Source organism: Gymnodraco acuticeps, unplaced genomic scaffold (assembly GCF_902827175.1).
Source record: "Gymnodraco acuticeps unplaced genomic scaffold, fGymAcu1.1, whole genome shotgun sequence".
Lineage (NCBI taxonomy): Eukaryota > Metazoa > Chordata > Actinopteri > Perciformes > Bathydraconidae > Gymnodraco > Gymnodraco acuticeps.
Window position 1 is genome coordinate 79,182 of NW_022990875.1, and position 24,330 is coordinate 103,511.

At 43.5% G+C, this 24,330-nt stretch overlaps 1 protein-coding gene across 3 annotated transcripts; it reads right to left on the minus strand.

The window, feature by feature from the left end:
* Window positions 1-6: 6 nt before the first annotated feature.
* On the minus strand, window positions 7-23,196 carry pop1 (POP1 homolog, ribonuclease P/MRP subunit). 3 transcript variants are annotated; one of them, XM_034233388.1, is made up of 16 exons: window positions 23,022-23,196; window positions 22,691-22,781; window positions 21,860-22,000; window positions 21,474-21,649; window positions 21,101-21,361; window positions 20,895-20,982; window positions 20,506-20,684; window positions 20,124-20,389; window positions 19,922-20,006; window positions 19,711-19,819; window positions 19,458-19,577; window positions 17,298-17,416; window positions 16,962-17,153; window positions 3,836-3,990; window positions 2,419-2,646; window positions 7-1,068 (listed from the first exon to the last, which is right to left on the minus strand). In XM_034233388.1, the coding sequence occupies exons 1-16, from the start codon at window positions 23,061-23,063 to the stop codon at window positions 387-389; spliced, it is 2,934 nt and encodes a 977-aa protein (XP_034089279.1). In that variant the 5' UTR covers window positions 23,064-23,196; the 3' UTR covers window positions 7-386. The 3 variants fall into 3 exon arrangements, with proteins under 3 accessions (XP_034089279.1, XP_034089278.1, XP_034089280.1); XM_034233387.1 differs by having other exon boundaries at window positions 19,913-20,006; XM_034233389.1 differs by having other exon boundaries at window positions 19,913-20,006; window positions 22,951-23,129.
* Between the last annotated feature and the right edge of the window lie 1,134 nt (window positions 23,197-24,330).

The following is a 24,330-nucleotide window of genomic DNA, read 5'->3' on the forward strand; positions in this document are numbered from 1 at the left end:
CGTCTGTTATGTGCAGGATATTTTATTAGCTTATATTCGAACTAAACCTTTTTAACCAAGGCTTCTCAAACAGAAAGGGACACTTTTCCAAAATTCAAACCCATGCATTTGACGCACAAAAAAATGTATGTGCACACATACCATCAACATTAATACTCCTGGGATCATTAGCATGAATATAGAAGGTGTGAAATAAGCCTTACTTCGATTCATTTGGAAACCTGTTGCTAAAAGAAAACACTTGTTTTAACCTGTGTGGTGCGTCCCTCAGACAGAGGCATTGGGGGATGAAAAATCATGCAAATTAATGACATATATCTTGAGTTGTTCCAATACCCAAGAATTCAGATGGGAATTACAGTTCTGCATGGGCCCAGATGTTTCTATCAGACCTCTATGTTGATTTTTGCAAAGCGGTAGTGCAGAGATGTGGGGTTGCGCAGCAGCAACACTCCTCTGTGTTCCATCGGCTGGTTGAAGAGGGTTTTGAGAAGAGCAGTAACGCTGACGAAACCCAGGGCCTCCCCGCAGCCTGCAGACAGGGAGAAGTCGCCCTGGGTGACCCAGCCCAGAGTCACCCGGGAGCAGTTAGAGGTGATGCTCGGCAGAGGGTCTGGCCACAGCCCGAGAATGATGTCAGAGGATGAGGAATTGAGGACAACAGATGTGGTGGGGTTTGGTTCAGTGGAAAAGACTGACTCTTTGCCCTGAATGTTATCAGAACACCAAGATGATTGAGCAGCTTTCTTGGGCTCCTTTTTTCTGCGTCGAACACTGCTTTTAAAGTGGTCTCTGTGCGGGGGCTCCTGGGGGCCACTGCTGCCACACTTTTTCTTCAGAAGATTCAGGTCTTCTGCTGTTGGCACACACACCATGGCATGGAGCTCTGGTTTGCCCTTGCACAGTACTGAAAGACGCACCCACACCAGACTCATCCTATGTGCAGTGAGAAACACCGTCATGGCTGATCGGTCCAGAGGTGGCAGCTCCCCAACACGGCATGACTTTTGACCTTTAGATGTCGTGGCTCTGCACCAACCAGAGAGCAGCCTCAGTGACTTTCTGTTCCTAAGAAGCATACAAAACAATCAATATCCATTTGTAAAAAGTGATTCATATTCAAAAAGAAACATTGTAAAGCTCCCTAAAGGATTATTAATATATATATTAATTATAATACTGAAAGCAAAAAGGCAACCAATGGACAGTGAAAAGCAATCCAATGTATTTCTCATATAGTCTTTCATTACTCAAGACTGGTGTGATGGTTTCATGAGGATAAATGGATAAAAAGCCGTTTGGCCTTTTTGGCTGACCTGCCCCTCTGGAGAGAGCGAGTTTGTTTTTCTTTTTTCTGTTGTGGCCAAATCAACATGATAAGGCTACAATTAGTATTGTAGCGTCTCGCTGCGGGAAACACACTTTGTCAGCGCTGTCATCTGCCAGTGCATTAAAGACCACCTCAGTGTCGGATTTTGGAAACTTGATTTTGAGTTGTCTCATGGCAGTTAGGGTATAAAACCAGGGGACTTTACTTACTCTTGATACCGTTGGTTATTTACAAAAAAACACCTAAATATACATGTTGTTGTGCTTCTGTCTTTCTGTGTCTTTTCATCTGTAAACTCCCTCAACGGGGCCGCTCGCTCTCTTTTCTTGATCGCCCTATCCCGCTTCATTGTGGGATTCCTGCCATGTCTCTACCACTTTAGTTTGACCATCTGTTATTAAGTTATGGAATACTAAATAAATAAGTAATTGGATACCTTACCGTTACTGTGCTCATAAAGAATGATAAGAATAAGAACAATGCATATTGAATTGGTTTCATCAATTAGTGAGTTTATTTAAGCTAATTAGTTAGAGGCCCTATTTTATCAGTATGTCTGGACTGCACAGCCATACTAAACAAACTCTCGCTCTCTCCAGAGGGGCAGTTACAATGGTCAAACTACATTAGAACAGAATTGTCCCCATTTTGTCTTTAATAGTTACTAACATTAGATATTTTAATGAGATATGGACCGCAAAACAAAACATTTCCCTGGTTTTCATTTTTAAAATCAAGTCACCGAATGCAAGTAGTCTCCTTAGCTTATTTTGTTATGAGATGTGAATTACTGTTCCATTTAGTTGATGTAATAATTGTTTGGTTTCTTTTACATTAAAAACAAGTTACAATTTTCAAAAGGTCTTGTGTTTTTTTTCGGGGGGAGGCCCTTTTTCCAGTTTAGAGCAATAGCCTCTCCAAATGTCTGTGCACGTCCCTGCAGCTTGGTGTAGAACTGCAGTGGATGTGCGTTGAGTCAATACTGACTTGAGTTCATGTTCACAATAGGGGAGAGGATTCAGAAAAATAGTAAATCTTCAATGAATGTCACAAACATGAATAAAGGGAAGGTAAAGACAAACACTTACCTAAGTACAACGACTCGGCTCAGAGGCTTTGTCTCAGCGATTTCTCCATATGATGTCATCTCCTCCATCACTGTGTCAGCCTCTGTTGTGCTCTGGCACTCTCCTCTCCTCTCTTCTTCTCCTTCCGTCGTGATAAGCTCACACTCCTCGGACAGCTGTTGCCACGGGCAACAGAACGGAGCCAGACAGCCATGTTTAATATAATTGGTTCTTTTGGCGGGTGGACGTCTACAGGAGAGGTCAGAAGGTTAAACCCCTGTCAGCCATGAGTGCTACACGGCCACAGAAGTATTGAAAAAGAAGCACGCAGTCTGGGAAATGTGCATAATGGGAATTTACTGGGGTCAGAGCTAGGGTTGGGAACCGAAACTCGGTTCCAGATGAGAACCGATAACAAAATGTCGGGTACCGGGTACCCATACAAAATACACAATTTCGGTTCTGCTTAACGGTTCCTAAATGCGGTAGACCCTGTATTTCACCGGGTCCATCTGCGCCCGGTCTGTGAGTTCTGGAGAAATGACAGAACGATTAGCCGGCACCGCCCTTAATTTTTTTAAATGGCATCATGTAAGTTGCGCTGACAGGCGACAGAGGTCCACAGTTGCCCCGCAGCGAGGCTCCCTCTGCTCTGCCGTAGACAGTTCACAAGCTCAGTCACTTCATTACAGCAAAGATGGATCGCGTAAAACGCTCTAAAGTGAGGCTCCACTACACTAAAAAAGACAAGGCACAGTGTAATGCCTGTTAATAGCTTGCCACAGGCATAGCTCAGTTAAAATAAAGCACAGCTATTGTGCAATACATTTGTATTGCATGTATATTTTTTATTTGTAAAAATGTCAGTTAAAGCTTCAAAGAATAAATATATTTGTTATCTAAAGGTTTGACCTCTTTCTTTTACCATTTTGGAATTGAAACGGGGAATCGATAAGAACCGGAATCGATAAGCAGAACCGGAATCGATCAATTTCAAACGATACCCATCCCTAGTCAGAGCTTTGGAGTGCTTCTCTCTATCAAACTTTAATCCAATGTCATGCTCTCCATTTATTCAGAGTGTAGGCAAGGGAATGTTATCTTAACCTAGCAGATGATTGTATAGTCATATTGTAACTACTTCAAGGTGTATTTAGTTCAAGCACTAGTCTAATTATCACCTTACTTTATGATTTGTTAAAGGAAACATTTCCCATTTACAGTGTAAAGGTCCTAAGCTCAAGTTTGCCTCTGCAATGGATGATTAAACTACATTTTAGAAACAGTTCCATCAGTAAAAATCAGCCTTCTATACAATACAAAATACATGTAAGCTTTGGCAGAACAAGATTTTCCCGCTGAATTCCGTAAAAATACAAATACTCAAACATACAATATTCATGTTTTTGGTTCCTTCCCTGCTCAGTTTTAAGCTGACCTTTTGAACTTTGCCAAGAGCTCTGCCTCCTGTTCCTCCTGAAAACGTACACCTGCAGGGCAGTCTGGGTAATCGTGGGGAAAGTGTGGGGCTCCTTTATTCTGAGAGTGTTTCAGACTCATATTCAGCCCTCCAATGCGAACTCCTCTGTACACCTAGCAGATAGAAAAAGAAGGCATAAAAGAATAAACACTGGATTATAGGGAAATTGATAAATGATGCAAACCTGAGGGCCTTTTAAATGTATCAAACATCAAAGCCATCCCCAAACCAAAAGAGCAGACCACCCGACTCTCTACCACTGCTCCAGATGGCCTCGCTGGAAGTGTGCTCAAAGCATGTGCTGTCCGAGGTCTTTACTGGCCCAGGTTTTTGTCCCCACGTGCCCGCAGTTGAAAACTATTGTACCAGTTCTCAAAAAAACTGCTGCAGGGAGTCTGAATGTTTTTCATTCCGTCACACTCAGCCCCATCATCGCCAAGTGCTTCTGGACACTGGTCCTGGCTAAACTTAAGTCCAGCCTACCTTCCACACAGGGTTTCTGCTCTGATTTGTTCTTGCCGGTCAAATGTCCGGAAATAATTTATTTTACCGGACAAATTTGAAACTTACCGGTCAGGTTTCAATAATAATAATAAGAGTTGTGTAGCAGAGTTTCCGTTAGCAGGTAATTACCGGACTATGACCGGATATGCTGATGTTTAAAACTCAGTTAATGGGGCTCATTTTTATATTGCTTCAGTTTATAAATCGTAAAGGTCGAAAAGTTCAGATTCATTTTTCAATAAATTATGCGCTTCCACAAACATCATAATTATTACATTCAAACAAACTACTTATAGTAGATAAAGTACATTATTCAAAAGCTTACATTAACTTTGGATAATAACACGGGAGAAAGCCTCTCTTTTTCCTCTCTCCCTCCCTCTCTCTCCTGACAGCCCGTCAGTTTCTCATGCAGCTCGCTAAACAGTGGGCGGGGCTTCAGGTGATCAAGCAGCGCTGCTTGTCTCCGTCAGAGACACCAGCAGCTTATCTGATCTCTCTCTCTCTCGCGTTATACTTCACTCGCGTTTATGTACATATCAATCAGATCCAGCTCTCCTGATCGGCCTTTATAGAGAGCACCGATCAAACTATTAAGAGTGAATATCGGCTGATAATGATCGGCGGCCAACCGATCAGAGCTCCTAAATATTACCGGACATTTTGAATTGACCGGTTTTTAATACATTTTACCAGCTAAAAACCGGTACCGGCTAACGGAAACCCTGCTTCCACATAGGGCTGTCCTGAATACCATTCTTCGGGCTCCGGATATTCGGTAGTAATCAGCAGCGAATATTAGAATATTCGGAACGGAGAGAATTACTTTTTTTTTAATAAAAAAACATTTTCCAAAAGGTTTCATAACACGCTCCGAATCCGAGACACCAGACAACACGCTGTTAAGCAGAAGCGCAGAAAGAGCATACTATTACGATTTATACTTATAAGATTTATATTTATTTCCAAGCAAAGTAAGTGCACGTTTTTATCATGTGTAACGTTACTGTTTGAACGGCAGATAAAGCAGCTTCATCATGGCAACTTGACAACAGCTACGCTAAGCTAGGCTAGTACTTACAGCATCCGGTGACTTTTCAGAGTTGTTGTGCCACCGTGGTAGGCCAGTTTCTTGTCGTATATTTGGCACACTGCCTTCTTCTTATCGTCGTCCAATTTAAAATGGTCCCACACAGCTGGAGTCTTTGGCATTTTGTGTTCAGGTGTGTGAAACGAGGTGAAGCAAGGTGAAGCGTGACGTTCACGTTCGTGACTGAGTGAAAGCGATGTCAGGAGCACAGGCTGAGATTGTATATATTTCCGCATTTTAACAGTGCAATTCAAAAGTATAAATATAGTATAAGAATATGGCAATTCGCCTTTATTGATAGCATAAATTTAGGAATAAAAAAAAAAAAGAACGTATATCCGAATAATGAAATTGAAACCCCAATAGTTGGCCAACGAACGAATATTCGGGTACTTTGCTACTTCCACACTATAGCCTAATCAGTTTGCATCCCAATAGGTCAACTGAGGATGCCGTAACCACAGCTATATCTCTCAAAGGCTCCGCCCTCTACTGGACTGCAGCCGGCCTTCGTTTTGCCCCCCCTGCCAGACATCTGGCGGTATATGGAGGCGACGTGGCGACAGCCACTGAGGACGAAGGCTCCAGTGGCAACATGGGCTGGAATCCTCAGGGTGCAGGGCCACTCGGACACTGTGCCCTGTGGTTCTCCATGGCTCTGAGCGACGACCCGCCCTTGGGGGTGGACGCGTTTGCACACGAGCCATGGCCAAGGAAGCTGCTCTACGCCTTTCTACCGCTGCGTCTCATTCTCCCTCTCCTGGGGAGAGTGAGGCGAGAACGTCTGTCAATCATCCTAGTAGCGCCGGATCGCGTCAGGGCTCCGTGGTACTCAGAGATGACACAGACGAAGGTGGGCCAGCCCTGGGCGCTTCCCCAGTTCTGGGGGGCGATGTCTCAAGAGGCAGGTGCAATCAGGGCGTTACCCACTCTGGGCCAACCTCTCCAGTGGCTGTGAAATGCTGCCGCGTGACCGTGAAATGCTTGAGCATCTGGATAAGATGTTCAGGCTCGGAGCGCAGATGGCGGCGGCGGCCAGTAATCTTGGCGTGTTGGGAGTGTCGCTGATTACCCCTCAGCAGGTGTCTTTTCTTTCCACACACCCACACTGCCACATAATGTTGACCGTACAGATTCCCCACTCGCTGCCCCGGTTGTAACTCCAGTAAAGGAAGAAGCTAGCGGCCATGCGCGGGTGAGAGTGATAAAACGCAGAGTGTAAAAACTCAGCTTGATGCATTTCACTGTTTGGGTGAATGCTTCATGGCGGAGTGTGCGCGCGCCGCGGTGCGTTCAAGGACCTCAGTAGAGAGTCTGCCCTTTCTGTGTCGACCCCCCATGGGCAGAGCTTCCCTTCGCGGGAAGTTTTGCGGCGGGACAGGTCACCAGAGAGTACCACAGCTTTATCGCTGGGGCCCCACTGCTGATTGCACATCCCCTAACGCAGTGCTATGGTGAATGGAAGTGCAGCTGTGTGTTAACGGAGTGGATGGACAGGACGCTGAGACTGGGTTATTCACTCCAGTTTTGCAGCATCCCTCCTCCATTCACAGGCATAAGAGAGGCAAAGCTATCATCTCGAGGGGAGATAGGTTTCCTCTCGGCAGAGGTTCAGGCCCTGGTGCAAAAACAGGCTGTGTCTGCTGTGCGCACTCAAGGCAGAGAGGAGGGGCACTATTCTCTGTACTTCCTGGTTCCCAAGAAGACGGGTGAATTCAGATCCCATTCTGGATCTTCGCAGCCTGAATCTCCACATTGTACGCAGAAAATTCCAGATGTTAACTATAAAACAGTTACTGGGACTGGTGCAACCATCGACCTGAACGCTTACTTTCATGTCGAGATTGCTCCGAAACATAGAAAGTATTTGCGTTTTGCCTTCCAGGGTGTAGTCTACGAGTACAACAGACTACCGTTCGGCTACTCCCTGTCCCCACGCACGTTCAGCAAATGTGTGGCCAACCGCTGCGCGCCCGTGGCATGAGTTTTCTTTTATCTGGACGACCTCATAGTCATGGCCAGGTCCAGGGAACGGGCAATGTTTTACACAGCCCAATTGATCCTACACCTAACCAAGTTGGGCTTTGCGATCAATTGGAAGAAGAACACCCCCATACCTCACCAACAGGCGTTGTATTTAGGAGTGGTGCTCGATGCAGGCAGGCTACACGCCACCATGTCAGAGAGCAGACAGGCATCCTTGCTTCGGGCAGTTTGCAGACTGCGACAGGGGGCAACAGTGACAGCTTTGACTATCATGCAGACTCTGGGTCTCATGGCGGCTGCTCACGTTGTGGTCCCACTCGGGTTACTACATATGCGCCGCCTGCAGAGGTGGTTCTCCAGCCTGCGTTTTGATCCCAAGAGGCACAAACGGCGTCTGGTGACCATCCCCCCCTCAGTGGAGGGCAACCTCCGGTTCTGGGGTCCACGGATCACCTCCGGAGGGGGTCTCCACTGGGACGGGTGACCTCCTACATCACAGTGTTCACGGACGCATCCGGAACAGGATGGGGAGGGACCTGCCAGGGGAGAGCTATAGGTGGGCGCTGGTCTCTAACAGAAACACGACACAGCAACCTCCTAGAGCTACGGGCAGTAGTGTTGGTCCTCCAGCAGTGTTTCCCCTATATACAAATAGCGGCCGCTGCTAGGGGGCACCAGCCAGGTACAGCCAGGTACCCTTTTTTTATTAAAATAATAATAAGTGGCGAACCTTTTTCATGTTTTATTATTATGTGGATTTGTAGTATTTGTGTTGCTGTATGTTCAATAAAAGGTGTATTTTTGCTAAATCTTGAGACATTGCCACTGTCTGTACTGGCAGGGCCGATTTTTGGTAATAATTAAGTAAATGTAACACCCTTTTCACCCCGGTTACACTTTTCATTTGCCCTGTACGATGGAGAGAGGGCACACCGGTACCGGCGCTGTTGTTATTAGAATCTGGTGCTAGCTGTGCTAACGGATATAAGAAGTAGATGTTTCTACAACCAGGGTGGAGGAGAGCTCTCCTGTCAGACTACGTTTTCTTCTGAAATCATATTATTGGGTGATTTAAATTGGGACTGGTTGAGTGATAAATCTTCACAGTTTAAGCAGGTTTGTGATTCTTTGAACTTAACTCAGCTTATTGATAGTCCCACTAGAATAAACCCTGCCAAACCCAATAACGATACCCTTATAGATGTCATTCTAACAAATGCAGCTCATAAGTATGTGTCTGTTGGTGTTTTTCCTAATGATATCAGCGACCATTGCACTATTGCTTGCGTTAGGAGCACTAAGTTGCCCAAAGCCAAGGGCTTTATTGTGCTCAGGCGCTGCTTCAAAGCTTCAAACACTTCTCTGAGCAGGCTTTCCTACACGATCTGGCGGCGGTTAAATGGCACTTCATAGCGTTAATTCCATCCGTCGATGTTGCAATCCAATTTTGTATTGATCACTTTTTATCGATTATTAATAGACATGCCCCCCTTAGAAAATTCAGAGTTACGAATAGGAACACTCCATGGTTTACTAGAGAATTATCTGATCTAATTCATGATCGAAATAAGCAATGGTCCTTAGCTAGAAAGTCTAACACTAGTGATGACTGGCTTCTTGTTCGTGTCCTCAGAAATAAATGTTCAGCCCTTATTAAAAAAGCTAAAGCTGATTACTATCTGAGCTTAACCACTGATTGTTTTAATGACCATTCTAAATTCTGGAAAACAATTAAATCACTTCAGAACAAGAAGGTTTCAAGTTTCCCATAAAAACTGAAGTTCAGTGATTCTTTTATTTCAGATTCAGATGGTATGTCTAATGCTTTCAATGCTCACTTCAAAAAGGCTGGTCACATTTTTGATGAGCAAAGTCATGACTTAATGGTCGTACTCACAGCCCTAGTCAAGAGATGAACTCCCCTGTTTTTGATTACTTGATCCTAAGTCTGCCGGGCCTGACGGCCTCGACCCATTATTTTTAAAAATTGCAGCTCAGATTATAGCACAACCAGTAACTGATATTTGTAATCTCTCCCTGTCCACTCACACACTGCCAGCTGTGTGGAAGCAAGCTCTGGTATCGCCCCTCTTGAAAGCTGGTGATCCCACGGAGTTGAATGACTTTCGTCCTATCTCAAATCTTTCTGTGTTATCAAATATTCTTGAGTCCCTAGTTTCTACTCAGCTAAAACTTTTTTTAAATTCACACAACATCTTTAACCCTATGCAATCTGGATTCAGATCAAAGCACAGTACTGTGACTGCCAGTCTGAAAGTCTTAGACGATATTAAGGCTGCTTTGGATAAAAAATCTGTTTGTGTTGCATTGTTTATTGACCTAGCCAAAGCATTTGACACTGTAGATCACCACATTATGTCTAATGTTATGTTGATGTCTCGTTTCGGTCATAATTCTATTTGCTGGTTTCAGAGTTATCTAACCGACCGTACTCAATGCGTCAGGCTGGGTAGTACTGTCTCTGAGCCAGTCACCTTGGAGAAGGGAAGGGAGCTCCGCGCTCACATTATGCTGGGCCCAGGTGCCTTAGCACCGCTGCTATGACTCCATCCTAGGGGAAACACTGCAGCATTTCAAACCCTTAATTTGGGGGAAGACATGTAATGGTCAGGAGCGACCACAGCGGCATATATCAACAGGCAGGGCGGAGTCCGCTCCACCGCTTTGTTGACCACAGCGGAGAAACTGTGGTTATGGGCTTCAGAGGTGGTGTTATCTCTGAGAGCCCTCCACATTCTGGGTCTGGAGAACAAGAGGGCCAACCTCATGTCAAGGGGCGGACCCCTGCCAGGCGAGTGGGCGCTTCACTCGGAGGTGGTGAAGCAGATCTGGGCCTGGTTCGGGACAGCAGAGGTGGATCTATTTGCCAGCCGGCGCAACAGCCACTGTGCCCTGTGGTTCTCCATGGCTCTGAGCGACGACCCGCCCTTGGGGGTGGACGCGTTTGCACACGAGCCATGGCCAAGGAAGCTGCTCTACGCCTTTCCACCGCTGGGTCTCATTCTCCCTCTCCTGAGGGTGAGGCGAGAACGTCTGTCAATCATCCTAGTAGCGCCGGACCGCGTCGGGGCTCTGTGGTACTCAGAGATGACGCAGATGAAGGTGGGCCAGCCCTGGGCGATTCCCCAGTTCTGGGGGGCGATGTCTCAAGAGGCAGGTGCAATCAGGGCGTTACCCACTCTGGGCCAACCTCTCCAGGCTTGGCTCCTGAGAGGGACAGGCTAAGACAGGGTGGATTGTCTGATAGTGTTATTCAGTCTATCCAGGCAGCTAGAGCGGGATCCACCACAGCCTGTTACAGGCCGAAGTGGCTAGGATTCCAGCGATGGTGTGAGGAGCGTAAAATAGAGCCCCTATGCTCTCCTGTGCATGACTCCAACGCCAGCATTAAGTTAGATGACCACTGTTGTAGGCCTTATCAGCGACAAGTCGGCCTACAGGGAGGAGGTCCAGCTTCTTACAAAATGGTGCGCTGACAACAACCTTGGCCTCAACATCATTAACACCAAAGAGCTCATTGTGGACTACTGAAAGCCCAAAGGCTGCAGACGCACCCTGTATTCACATCTGAGGTATAACTTGGCTCAATCTTCAAATTCCTGCATGTCCATCTCTGTGATGATCTCATTTGGTCTTTCAAAAACATCCAGCCTTGTTTAAAAAGGCACAACAACACCTGTACTTTTTAAGGGGGCTAAAAAAGCCCACCTGTCTCTTCAAATACAGAATAACTTTTACCGCTGCACCATCGAGAGCGTTCTTACCAGCTGCATCTCGGTGTGGTATGGCAGCTGCTCTTTAGCTGACAAGAAGGCCCTGCAACAGTTCAACACATCATCGGTGTCCCACTACCTGCCATCGCTGACCTCCATCGTACAAGGTGTCTGCGATGTGCTCACAGCGTCATCAAAGGTCCCTCACATCCAAACCACAGACTGGGGGACAGGGACAGGACCCTAATGGCGCTTTTTTTTGTGTTGCTTTTCCACTAGGGGTAGTTCCGGCTCAGGGCTACTTTTTCACCTTTTTTCTGGCCCTCCAACATCGAGGTTCTTACCGGGCTGAATATGCTAAACTAGTGACGTAAACACTCGACTGCTGAATGGTCAGAGCAAATCGCTGGCTCAGGGGCTACAACTACAACAAAATGAACATATTTTACTGTGATTTAATTGTAATACACGTTTCAAAATGATGCCGAAGCAACAACATACTGACACTGGTTAGTAAAAACCATGCATTAATGCTTTGACAAGTCTGCAGACAGACGGCAAGCGAAAAACCTTTTAAAATGCGTGTTTTCTGAATGGAGATCGGATCGACCAGGCTAAGCTAACGCAGTATATGCTCCGACCGTCCACACTCACAACAACGGCCTACAGACATAAATAAACCAGCGACTGTATTCGCCATGACACAGACAGTCTGTGGTTTGTACTTGCTTAACTTTTGTCGAGTTTCTGAACAGATATGAGGGTGAGAGTGCTAACAGCTGATGTTGGTTGTGGTTCGCATTGAAGATGACATCACGGCAGTTTTACGCAACAGTTTTTTCCACAACTCCATAACCCTTCTGAACTTTCAAACTCAGAACTAGCCAGGGTCCTCAAATCCATGAGTCAATTAGTACAAGCCCACCACCACACTCCCCTTTGAATGTCATGGGGCTCCAACCCACAGCACCTCACAATCAGGGAAAATTCACTTCTTGTAACACATTTACAATGTCTGGTATTACTATCACATCTGTATTTAATATTCATTACAACTGTATTTAATGATATGCCTAGGGATGGGTATCATTAAGGTTTTAACGGTACTACTACTACTTTTATCGATACCGCTTATCGATCCGGCCTTTTAACGGTACTTTTATCGGTTCTTTTGGAGAAAAAAAAGGTAAACTAACTAAACATAATATTTCACATCAGAAGAAACAACATAGTTTTAACAAATCGTATTAAATAATCTGAAGACAGAACTGTAAACAGAATAGCTGAAACTTTAACAAACTAAATAACTCAGTTACCTCTAATCATTAACCCATGTTTGTATAATGTAGTTAACTCTCTGTGTTGCTGCAAGCATACATAATACCTGACATGGAAACATTACTCGTGGATGGGGCTACAGAGCTACTAGAAAGACAGTTGAAAACGGTGCATTTCTCCGTCTGAATGTGGTGCACTTTTGCGAAATGTTTCGACAAATTACTCGTGTTACCGCCCTTACATGCTAAACTCTTATTGCACTTTTGGTAACGAGCATTGTCCACATCGAGTTGGGTAAAGTTTAACCACACCGCGTTCTCTCCGCCATCTCCTCCGTGTGTGTGTGTTGCTGCATGTAGCAGCTGCGTGTGTGTAAACTGCCCCGCCCCCTCGCAAGCAGGCGGGGGAGAGAGAGATCTCTCGCCTGGATTGGAAAGATCAAAAATAATCATAGACGCATTTTGCAGACTTTTTGCGTATTAGAAACGGAGTTGGCAAAACTAAAACTGCAATATAATGTTTGTGTAGCAATAATACATATGACATATTTTTTACATGTCTCCAGTACCGATAAAAAGACCGATAACTTCGGAGCTTAACGGTACCACGGTCTTTAATAATTCAGCCCCGGGGCCTGTTTAATACCGGGGCTCGGTACCTATCCCTATATATGCCTAAACCCTGCACCTTATATGTATACAATTATAAATCTTAACCTTATCTAAAGATACTGATACATTTATGTACATTACTCCAACATTCTTTGTTATGTAAATATTTTGTAACCCTTAACCTCTTAAGCCCTGAGCCTGTTTTTAAGGTTTCAGGCTCGAAAATGCTATGCCCAAAACAAATGACTATAACTTAACTTCTAAAAGGGTTATATGAATAATTTCTTTTTTCAAAGCAAGGTTACACCTGTGAGTTGGATGTAGAAGTCTCAGAATCAATATAGATATTTCTCAGTCAGAGTAAATTCAGATGGAACATAGTAAAAAAAGGTAAATTCTTACCCCCGCCTAAAAAAAAAACATTACTTATAGTGAAAATTACCCTTGAATGATGGGATAGTAGACTAAAAGCTTTAGGAATCCAAAGTATAACATATAATAAGTACCCTGTATCAAGATTGAGGCAAAACAAGTTAAATTTGACCTTTTTAGAGAGGTTTAGCTAAAAGTAGTCCAGGCGGACCTTTGGGCACATTTGGGCACATTTGGATACCATCAGTGCCATTTCACCTTTTTCAGGTACCATACTGTAAAAATCATTTTATTATCACTACAGGTAATCATTCCATCCAAATACAAGTGTTTTTAAAAAAAAAAAAAATTATTTTTAAATTACATTTTTTTTGTATGTAAATGGTGTGTGTGTGTCTGTGTGTGGACTTTGCCATAGCCCTTACATGTTTATCACCCGACTAACACTTATAGGAAGGTTTACTTACACAATAACAATTAGGAAACACTTGTCTCTTGTCTTGAGCAGATTTATTTCAAAAATAACACAAAAAAACGACACTAAAACCAAAATAACACCACAAGCATTTTTTTTGTAAATACTGGCAAAAAAGAAAAAATGTACACAACCTGAATGTGTTTAGTGTTTTTGAATTGAGGCACCAGGCACTTAGTGCAGTAGATAGGTCTTCACCGTTGTGTTGCCAGCATCAGAGCACCTCCTGAGCGCGGTGGCATCTTCCCCATAATACTTGGGAATGCATACGAATGATGATGGGGGGGGAGTGGTGGTGGTGCTGCTGCAGGGACTTCACCCCTCACGTCTGCAGCAAGCTGCTCCCTGAAGGACTTCTGGGTGTGTGGCTTCGTCCTGCCGGGGTCACCCCTCATCTTGTGCAGCTCCTTGTGGAGAAGGAAGCTGTTCACCACTGCAATGTCCAGAAAATGGTAAAAAAAAGGTCTTGTACCATTTCATGGTTTTGTGGTGAACACTGTAGTACCCAATCAAAGCATCAGACACATCCACGCAGCCCATGCTTCTGTTGTAGTCCACCACAGCGTCAGGAACGGTAACAACCTTAGTCTTCCACACACCAGCCCGTTTCACTTTCCTCCTGACAGTCTGTCCACTGAATCAGAAGATGCAGAGGGAGGCTGAGTTAGTACTGGTGCAGACGTCCGGCGGCGTAGCTTGGATGTTGATGGCTCTGGGGCAACTGTATGCTGATCTGATGCACGTCGTAGCTCGGATGAGGCAGATGTTGATGGCTGTGATCCAGAAGCCATTTAATACTTGTCTTCATCACTGTGAAAACAAATGTGGAAAAAACAATTACTTTGATTACTTCACTGGCTTATTCTTTCAAAAATGTAACTCAAATCAGAAATAATTCCTCCATTTAGCGTGTGTGAAATAACAGTATACATATATATGTGTGTATACTGTTATTTCATATATATATATATACACTATAGCGTGTGTGAAATAACCGTATAGCCTACATATATATATATATATATATATGTGGAAAATGTTATTTCACACACGCTATAGTATATATATATATATATATATGTATACTGTTATTTTACACACGCTATAGTATATATATAGACTGATATACAATACAGCTTTATTTATAAACTGCTGTTAGTCTGTAGAACTACAAAACAGCATCCATTTGGCTTGTGTGGAATAACAGTATATATATATATATATATATACTGGGTTGATATACAATACAGCTTTATTTATATACTGCCGTGTTATAGTCACGAAATACAATTAATCTATTTATACGTTCACCAACATGATGTTGCCATTGTTTTAGTTTCTCACGGAAAGATAACGCTACAACAACAAAGCGGCGTCCATTTTGTATTTTACGAGTGTGGAATTACTATAGATTACACCAAATACACAACTAATAGATACAAACAGAGAGAGTACATACCTTTCCTGAAGTTCCTAATCAGGGTTGCCTGCTGTTGTCTCTGTTCGCTGTGTTGTCGCTTCGCTGTGTTGTGTTCGTTGCTGCTGTGCTGGAGCGGTTGTGCGGCTGCTTCTGCTCCGTCTGTGCGTAAAGCAGCCGCTGCTGGCATTATTCATACTACGCAGGATCCTATCTCTGGAACCCATTGGTCGATTTGGGTGATTGACACCTTTTTTGAAACTTTGGAGCCAATAGAATCGAGGGGGAGTTAGTAAACGCCGCTAAACACTTCCGGAGCGTCCACACAGCAGCGTGCGTTGACGCTTGGAGGTGGGCGTATCTGAAGCTTGGGGATTTTTTGCGAGCAACACGACCAACAACCAATCACATGAATCTCCCGCCCCCGACATACAAAGCAATAGCAATGTTAAAACGAAGTAAACTGGATATAAAATCCCCAAACAGGCGAAAACCTACCAGATTCACCCACTGTCTCTGCCTCCTCCCTCCATGCCTCGCTCCTCCGGTTTGTATCCCGGTAGATGAACAGAGACTGATCATACAGCACCGGGTGATTCACTACCGCTACAATGAATTTTCCCTCAATTTTTTGGAATATGAGGAAATGACCTGCGTAGTCTCTCCCAGCATACACGCGGTTTGATTGGCTAGCGATTGTACTGGCAGATTTGAATAAACGGGATTTAATTGGCTGACGCCTCCGTCGAGGCGTCAAAAGTTGAACATTGCTCAACTTTTGACGCCAGCTACGCCAGCAACGCTCCACGTCGCTTCCCAAAATGCAGTTCGGCTAAAAGTGACGTCACCCCATTCAAAGTGAATGGGCAGAAGCGTTGGAAGCTTCAACGCACGCCGCTGTGTGGACGGGCCGTCACTTCAAGGAGAGAGAGGCTCGCGTAAACAGCACGTGAGAAAGCCAAACCCCGGACTGCAAAACTTTATACCTACGATGCGGCCATGAATGTAATGATGGATTATCAGGAACAATTCTAAAGTGACTAAGAGACATTGGATTAACCTTGAGCAGCGTTTTTATTCCCTTGAACACGAATTTTGATCACAAAACAGCAACAGTAAGACATCATTATTGTTATGCTTTAGAACACTGTTGTTGTTTTCTTGCTCTGTTCTGGCTGCTCGCTCAGTGAGTTTGTGTCCTACAGTGATGATACTTATATAAAAATAATCTGTGATATGTAGTTTGTGCAGAAAATATTAAGTTTTAAAGATCGTTTTTGCTAGTTAGCACCGGAAGTAGCATCAGCCTGTTTTCACTAAGGGCTAATGCTAACGCTTCTTGTGAGACTTGTGTTTTGTTTCGGTAAAAATGGCTCATATCATTAGGTTGCTGAGTTTTTTCCCGTTATTTGAGTATAAGACATTCATAGGTTTTTAAATATTAAGAAGCCGCCAGACGCTGTCTCCTGCAGTGACGTGTTTTTCCGCCCGGTATCGGGGGGGCCGGGTTTAAGAGGTTAATGCACATTATTACTTGTTACACTTTCTGGTTGAATACAAACTGCATTTCATTGTTGTTAAATGTAATCAAATACATCCACTGTTCATGCTACCTACCAATGGGACCCAGAAGGCCATGCCCCATCCTTTGGGAAGCAGTAGGTCCCATCCAGCCCCCCAGGAGCTCATCTCATTTCCCACCTGCTTGCCAGGCTGTTGAACCAGCAGGATGGGGACTCTGCCCTGCGGAGGGGTTGGGCTCAGCCTGGAGCCCGGAACCAGCACCTCGTTCCTCATACGGTTCAACTCCTGAAGGAAATGCGAAGAAAATGCTTGAGAAATGACCAACCTATGCGATTATCTGTGCTTCCAGAGTTACAGATGCAAGGTAAATAACTGAGAGACTGGAAAGTACTGCATTACATTTCTGCTATTAACAAAATGATGGACAACCTGTTCGGATGTTTTGTTATCAGCGACGTTGCTGCGGACCGACTGCTCCCACAAGTCACTCTGACAGCAGAGTTCAGGAACTCCTTGCAACATCAGCTCCCTCCTCTTCTCGTCCATCTCTGAAACAAACACATACACAGACATGGCACAATCCTCTATGACCAGCATCATCATAAGTGTGAGAAGGACATATGAAGCTCTTTTTGACTGATTTATAGATGAAAAAAACCCATCCGGGTACTTTCCGTCTACGTCATGGTCAACCCTTTTTGGGTGAAAACATTAGCCGCGATGTGACTGCCGGTAAATACAGATTCTGAGGTTTTCGTTAATCAAATCAAAAAAGTAAGAATACCGTACCATTTTTGATCTACAAGGAACTCAAATACAAGATATATACTTAAATTAAAAACTATAGAGGATGGATGTCCTGTCATACGAGTGGACGAGTGGCAGGCAGCAGCTAACACTGAAACTGGGATTTTTCTTTGCTTGTCAGTGTTTTATATTCTAATGCAGTTAATATATATTCACCAGTTTTACTTTGAACACTACAAATGTTTACTCTGCATTTGATTTTAACCTTATTAGCATTATAGCTGCATTTCCCATACATATACAAGTATTGACTGACCGGGTCCCATTGATTACAATCTGCCACAGATCTCTTCTTCTTTTATTGTTTTTTCAAGTATATATAAATCGGAACTTTGGATATTTTCCTTGTTGACTTGCAATACAAAACACAGCATCTTTAAGGTATAATAAAACATTATTTTCCTGCTTGGGGCCAATTCTTTGTTTTCACCAGAAAGTGGGCCAGCCATTTTTTTGCCAGGCAGTAAGGTAACAGTCCTAAATATAAGTTCATTTATTGTTGCATCCTCATGTATGCAGGTCTTGCTAAGCTTAAATCTAATGACAATATCTTATTATAGTACAGAGTCTGGTAGAGATGGGATTTGAGAGAAAATGCTTTTGCAGTGCTTTCAGACATTCCTTTTCAAATTGTATAGGATTTAAAATCTTTGAAGAAAAAAAACTTGTTATCCTACCAATTATCCCAGTGGCTTTTACAGGTTTTACATATCATAAGGAATTTAATCAAACTGTCATAACAAGTTACAGATAACCCTGGTTAGTTCAAGCCGTGCCATATTATCCTTGCAGTCCTGCTTTTGCTAATCCCGCTCTTGGTTAGTGCTAATTGAAGAGACATTATGTTCCTGTATCCCAGAAGTTCTCAAGCTTTTGTAACTGAAAAACAAAACATAATTGTTCAAAATTAACTGGGCTGAGAATATTTGTAATGTATAAGGCAATACAAAATTATTCAGTGTACCCTCACCCGTCACAATTATGAAAACAGATTTAACGTAGTTTTGGTCATACATCATCACAACATGCTTAGAGCCTTAATTGGCCCATGTTTCTTTATTATTTGTGCATTTTCTTTTGTAGTTTTTTTTATGTGAAGTTATCTAAAAACAAAATTTGTATAAAAACAAAACATTTTTATTCGATCTAGCCATTTGGCATGAGAAGAGGTGTAAGTAAAGAAAGAAAAGGTGCTCTACTGAACGCTCTTAATATAATGTGGGCGAAAGTAAACAAGGAAGTGTGGAAGCATGGACATAAAGAATCAATGTAATGTAATTTGCTTCTTTTTTTTTTTCTTGACTGGATTTCCTTTGGTCTAATATTGTTGTACATTTGAAACAAGCAAACTATAAACAAAAAAACAGCGCAGTTGAAAGAAACCCCTTTTTTGTCAGCGAATCAGCTGTTGTGTGTCACTGAGGGTGTATTTGGAGTACAGGGTCCTGCCAGGATTCGAACCTGGAACATCTGCATGGCCAGGCAGAGGCCCCCCGGAGCACAGAACCAGATGTGTACTCACTGAAGCAACCTCATGACCACAACAACAGACTGATTCTACCTAAACTACAGAGACGCCTTATTTAAGGCTAAGGTTTCTGCTTGCATATATAAAAAGGAACATTTCATGCATCTGCACGCTGTATGACTTAGTCCACATAAGAAAAATAGAGGCTATGATTCCAGTCTGGGGAGATGAATTGTGATTGCATGTCTTATAACCATGTGTATGTGTAAATAAAGTGCCCACCCTCCTCCAGTGTCTGATAGGTCAGATTTTACCTTGTGCAGGCCTTACACAGGGCAAAGCTTTAACCTTCTTTGTTGGTAAAGTCAGCCTGGGGTCATCTACAGTCAGACCCAGCACTGTGCCTGAGGGCAGCTCTCCAGTCGAAAAGATGCCTGGATGAATTATACAGTCATGGTGAGATGAACATGCGCACACACATACCTAACCAGATGGCAATAAATGTATTACTATGTCGTAAAAAACAACTGTATTTTGATTGTGTGAAAATAAAAAATATCAATACACCTTTTAGTATATGAAAGACATGAGTTTGTTGTTGATGCAGGTTCATCTTGCTCTCGCTTTTGCATTGCTCAGGCCACCAGAGGTGAGAGGGCTTGGATATATTTATTTCCTTAAAGAAAAAAAAACATAGTTGTTTGGAGTTAAATGCGAGAACAGTTAAGAGGCTTTCTGCTTTCCATGATCCCAAGACTATAATTCTTACATTACAGACCGTAGCTGCTTCCATGGTTTCCGCCAGAACAGAAAAGGACTGTGGTCCAATCAGGCGATAGCGAACTATTTCCATTGTGAGATCACTGCAACAGAACCACAAGTAAAAACTCAAATATATCAATACTTTTGAGTGAAAATAATACATCCAAGCCAAATTGTATGTATACATCTTAATTACCTTCTATACGAACTACACTAACCTTATAACTATTCGATTTGAGCTGGAATTCCAGGTCACCGGGGTGCTGGGAGATCTGGTTCCATCTCCAAGAATCTTCTTGGCAGGAGGTCCACTGGCATCCTTACATTTTCGCTTTCTCTTGGTTTCAGTAATCTGCTTGGCATCGGAGGTCTTCTCAGGCTTTGGCTCCAATTGTAGGGTGGGAAAAACCTCAGCAGGTGTTACCACTGGAGGAACCACAGGGTCACAACACTGGCACACCATTTGTAACTCCAGAAGAAGGTCCTTAAAAGGAGCACACAGTGAATGGGAGACAAGGTTTAACTCCAGTAATGATCATAGCAACCAAAAGAAACCTTTCACTACAGATTGCATTTTTAACTCATTGTCAACCACCAAACCTGTTTAATAGTGGGATGAGCCCAGATCCACAGCTGCCTGTTGGTTAATTCCTGTGAACGGGGTCTCCAGAGGAAGGTGACAGGGCCCAGGGGCTGCGTGGGGTACTGTCCTGCTCTGTACACCACCACACTGCCCTGTCTGCGCCCTGATAGACACAGTGCTGCAGCAAAGGTGGGACCTGAAGTAAACCAAATGCTTTTAACATTGTAATTAAATCAATAACAATAAACTACTTTGATCAGATTGGGTGTTAATTAACAGTACACAGATTACCACTCCAAACTCAAAAAAGAAGAATTCATGTGGAAGATTAAAACCATATCCACAGTATTTTGGAGCATATAGTAAAAACCAAAAATGAAATTTGTGGGACTAAGGCTAGTCTCACCGGTCTCCTTGCCGGTCAGTTGTGAGAGAGAAGCCAGCAGCTTTTCTTCCTCTCCCCGAAGCTCTATGCAGCAATAGTAAGATAGGTCCTACGTTAACAAAAACAACAAATTCCAAATATTTAAAATGGCAGTGAAATCCTGTTGATTACAATCCTAATTTTGTTAGAAAAAAAAACAACACGCCCTCCATTTCAGTAAGGGTTACCTGTAGCAGGCAGTGGCCGCTCATTGCCCTGTGACAAGAGCGGTAGCATTTGTAGGTGGGCTTGTTCCCAAGGCAGTATCCCCACTTTTTAACCATGTGGAAGCGCTTGGCGTGCCAAATGTGCGTTTCCAGCCAGATGTTCTTTCTCTGGCGGCGGTTGAACTCCAGCAGCAGATTTCCGTGGCGGCGACGCGCCTTGCGGCTCTTCCTCTTTGCCTGTTCCTTCTTCTTCTTGGGGCCGGCCTGTAGGCTCCTTTCCCGCTGGAGGAGGAAAGAAACAGAAATGTCACTGTACTCAGAGATGGATAGTCTATGAAAAAAAGAGACAGAAAATGTTATGTAGAAGATTAAAAAGGGAATATTTTTGCTTTACCATTCTGTTAGCCACCTCTCTCAGTCTGCAAGGGAGGCGCTTGGTGTTGTGGCTCATGGCCCTTCTCCTCATGTGTTTAGGCAGGGCTCCAAACACATGGCAGCTGCCCGTTGTCTTGGTGACGGCTTTAAGCATGGTGCTTACCTCTTCCGCCCTGGCCCTGGCAAAAGCTCCAGCTGAGTAAGGATGGGAGCAGGGGGAAGGGTGGAGACACTACATTTTAAAATGGTATTAATCTGACAGTGAATTTGCAGTGTCCTTACTTCCACTTAATACCATATTTATATAAAGGCCAATCGGAAAGCAACAGGGTTGCAAAACAGCAGCGTTATGGATATAAAAGTAAAATGTGTTTATAAATTATGAGAGTAGGACATTGTCTTTACCTGTGATGTAATTGGGCATTTCCCTAGAGTAGCCCCCACCATCTTTCTGGTGTCCACGGACCCATCCACCCCGTTGGTGGGTGTTTGTCTGCCTTTTTGTAGAGGGATGGATGCTAGATGGACCCTCATCACCACCGCCACCTTAGGGAAGACAATTATTTTATCAGTTCAAGGCCACCATGTAAAATGTTGAATATGTCCATGGCTGGATTAACAATAATGTCAGACAACTGCCAGACGCTTGTCTGGAGGCAAATATTTTGTTATAGCTTGAGGAGTTTAAAATGTGTTTATAAAGCATGATAAAAACACAAAATCTGGTTTCAACTTAAAAAGTGACCAATTTATTTTGTATACCTATAATATTCCTTTTGTTATCATCATACTTACGCAACATTAGCACATTGGATTATTGTTTTGATTTCTTAGATTATTAAGTATCTCAAACCACCCAACTGTCACGCTGGGGTAAACTATTGTTACAACACAGAAGCCCACAGTACATCTTACCAAGAGCCGCGAGTTTATTAGACCATGAATGTTGCTCAGAACAGCATTACTGCATTTAGATCAACTCTGCCCCCACAGACAGTAAAAGCAGTGCCTAGGAGCGCTGACCATTCATATTCAAGTAAAAGAAACAGAGCTCGGCAGAGACATGAATAAATTACTGTTTATCTTACAGGATACTGATTTGCTGACACTGTAAAAAGCTGATCATGCATCAACAAGAGACGAGGTCATGGAGATAAAGAGAAGTGAATACAGCGGATACAGTATGACACAAACAACAAAGAAGCAGAAGCGCAGATCCAACAGAAGGCACAGTACCGTTCTGTGTGCCGCTCTCCACATACTGAACACTGGAGGGCTGGTTCCTCATCTTCTTCCCTCGCATCTTCACTTTAGCCGCAGACATTTTCTATAAAAAAAACAAAACAAGAACCACATGACTTGCCATAGTTGCTTGCTAACGTTAGCTACTATTCCAGGTCAGCATAACGCTTAGTTTGGGAGTTGGATTAAAAGGGGGGAAAACACAACATGCCCTTAAAACATTACGTTCATATAGTAACACAGCATGTGTTCACCTCTAGATTCCCCAGAACGAATGCACGGTGTTCAAGGTGTAGTTTTCTGTTTTCCACTTTGTTACAATTACCATGTGTATTTCTCTGACGAGAAACAGTCGAGTCTCACACATGTGCAGGGCTGCAGATCAGGTAGTGACTGACAAAACCGACGCTGGTCGGCTGAACGTTTGCTTCCGGAAACTACGGCACAATTCCGAACCGACCCCTACCCAATCCGTCTGTAGTCACACTCACAGCTGAATGAGGCTTCCTTTTTTGCAGACTGACTGTTAGAGAGCTTGACAACCCACTCCCATTAACCACTTGTTTGATTGGAACGGAACTTAATGTGGAGAACCCTCCACGCGAACGCCTAAACGGAGTGGAAGTGCGTAGGGGTACGGTGTAGGGTGCGGTTTCGAATTGAGCCCCAATGTACCTCCTCGACTCCTCTCTTCTCGATCACTTGACCCGGAAATCGATTGACACACGCTGACGCCATAGCCCATGGATGTAAAATGCCCCCAGGAATTTCCTTCCCTGAGAGACGGATTTAATGTCTGTCAGCAAGAACAGCTTTTTTCGTTTTACATGTGTATTTATTGTCATTTCTATTCACTCACAGCTGAGACATGAATTAGCTGATTTGGCTCAGTTTAACAGCCAACACAAAACAAGTGTAAGTGCCGTTACTTAATGTTATTTGTATACAACCATACCGTTACGGTAATGCATCATCTGTTCACATTTATTTAACCCACAATATTTCTGTTACGCTTTATCTTCTCTCAATTATTTGTATTTCTATTGTGCACTCAAAGAAATCTTAAACTGATGTTCGTTTATACATCTTAAGAATGGCTTTTATCTTTTTTTGAAAATTAGTTCTTATTTTATGTAATTTATTTTGGTCTACAACAGATGATACAACTGTTTGTATGTCAGTAAATGTGTAGCCTACTGTAACAGTGGCGGGGGGCTCGTGTGTGTGTGGGACAGAGCTGGCTGCATTACACATACATGGCTTTCAGATGATCAGCTGTGCCGGCGTCATCACAAACGGACGTCGCTTTACGTTCCGCTCCGAGGAGTGGCGAAGTCACGCCCATCTACTTCCGTTCCACGGGACCTTATTTCGGAAAAATAGTAGGCTTGTTTGAGACTGTTGTCACCATAGATATATATAAACACTAGATGACTCACCCGCGCTGCTGGCCAATGGAGACCGACGTTGCCACTTGGCCGCCATCTTGCTACAGGCAGTTCTCTCATTCATAACATTATTTTACTATTTAAATAACCATAGCTTGCTCAATTGTCAACCAATTTTCAAACGGTTTGGTTTTTTATAAACATCAAAGATGTAGTTATGATACTGCATACTTATAATCATGGACT

Bases quoted from the DNA above. Each gene is read 5' to 3' on its own strand.
- pop1 (XM_034233387.1), bottom strand. From the start codon at position 23,063: ATGTGTGAGACTCGACTGTTTCTCGTCAGAGAAATACACATG. The intron at 21,650-21,859 runs GTAAAGACAATG...ATCCTTACTCAG, and splicing joins AATGCCCAATTACATCACAG to CTGGAGCTTTTGCCAGGGCC. The intron at 3,991-16,961 runs GTAGGTAGCATG...TCTATCTGCTAG, and splicing joins TGGCCTTCTGGGTCCCATTG to GTGTACAGAGGAGTTCGCAT.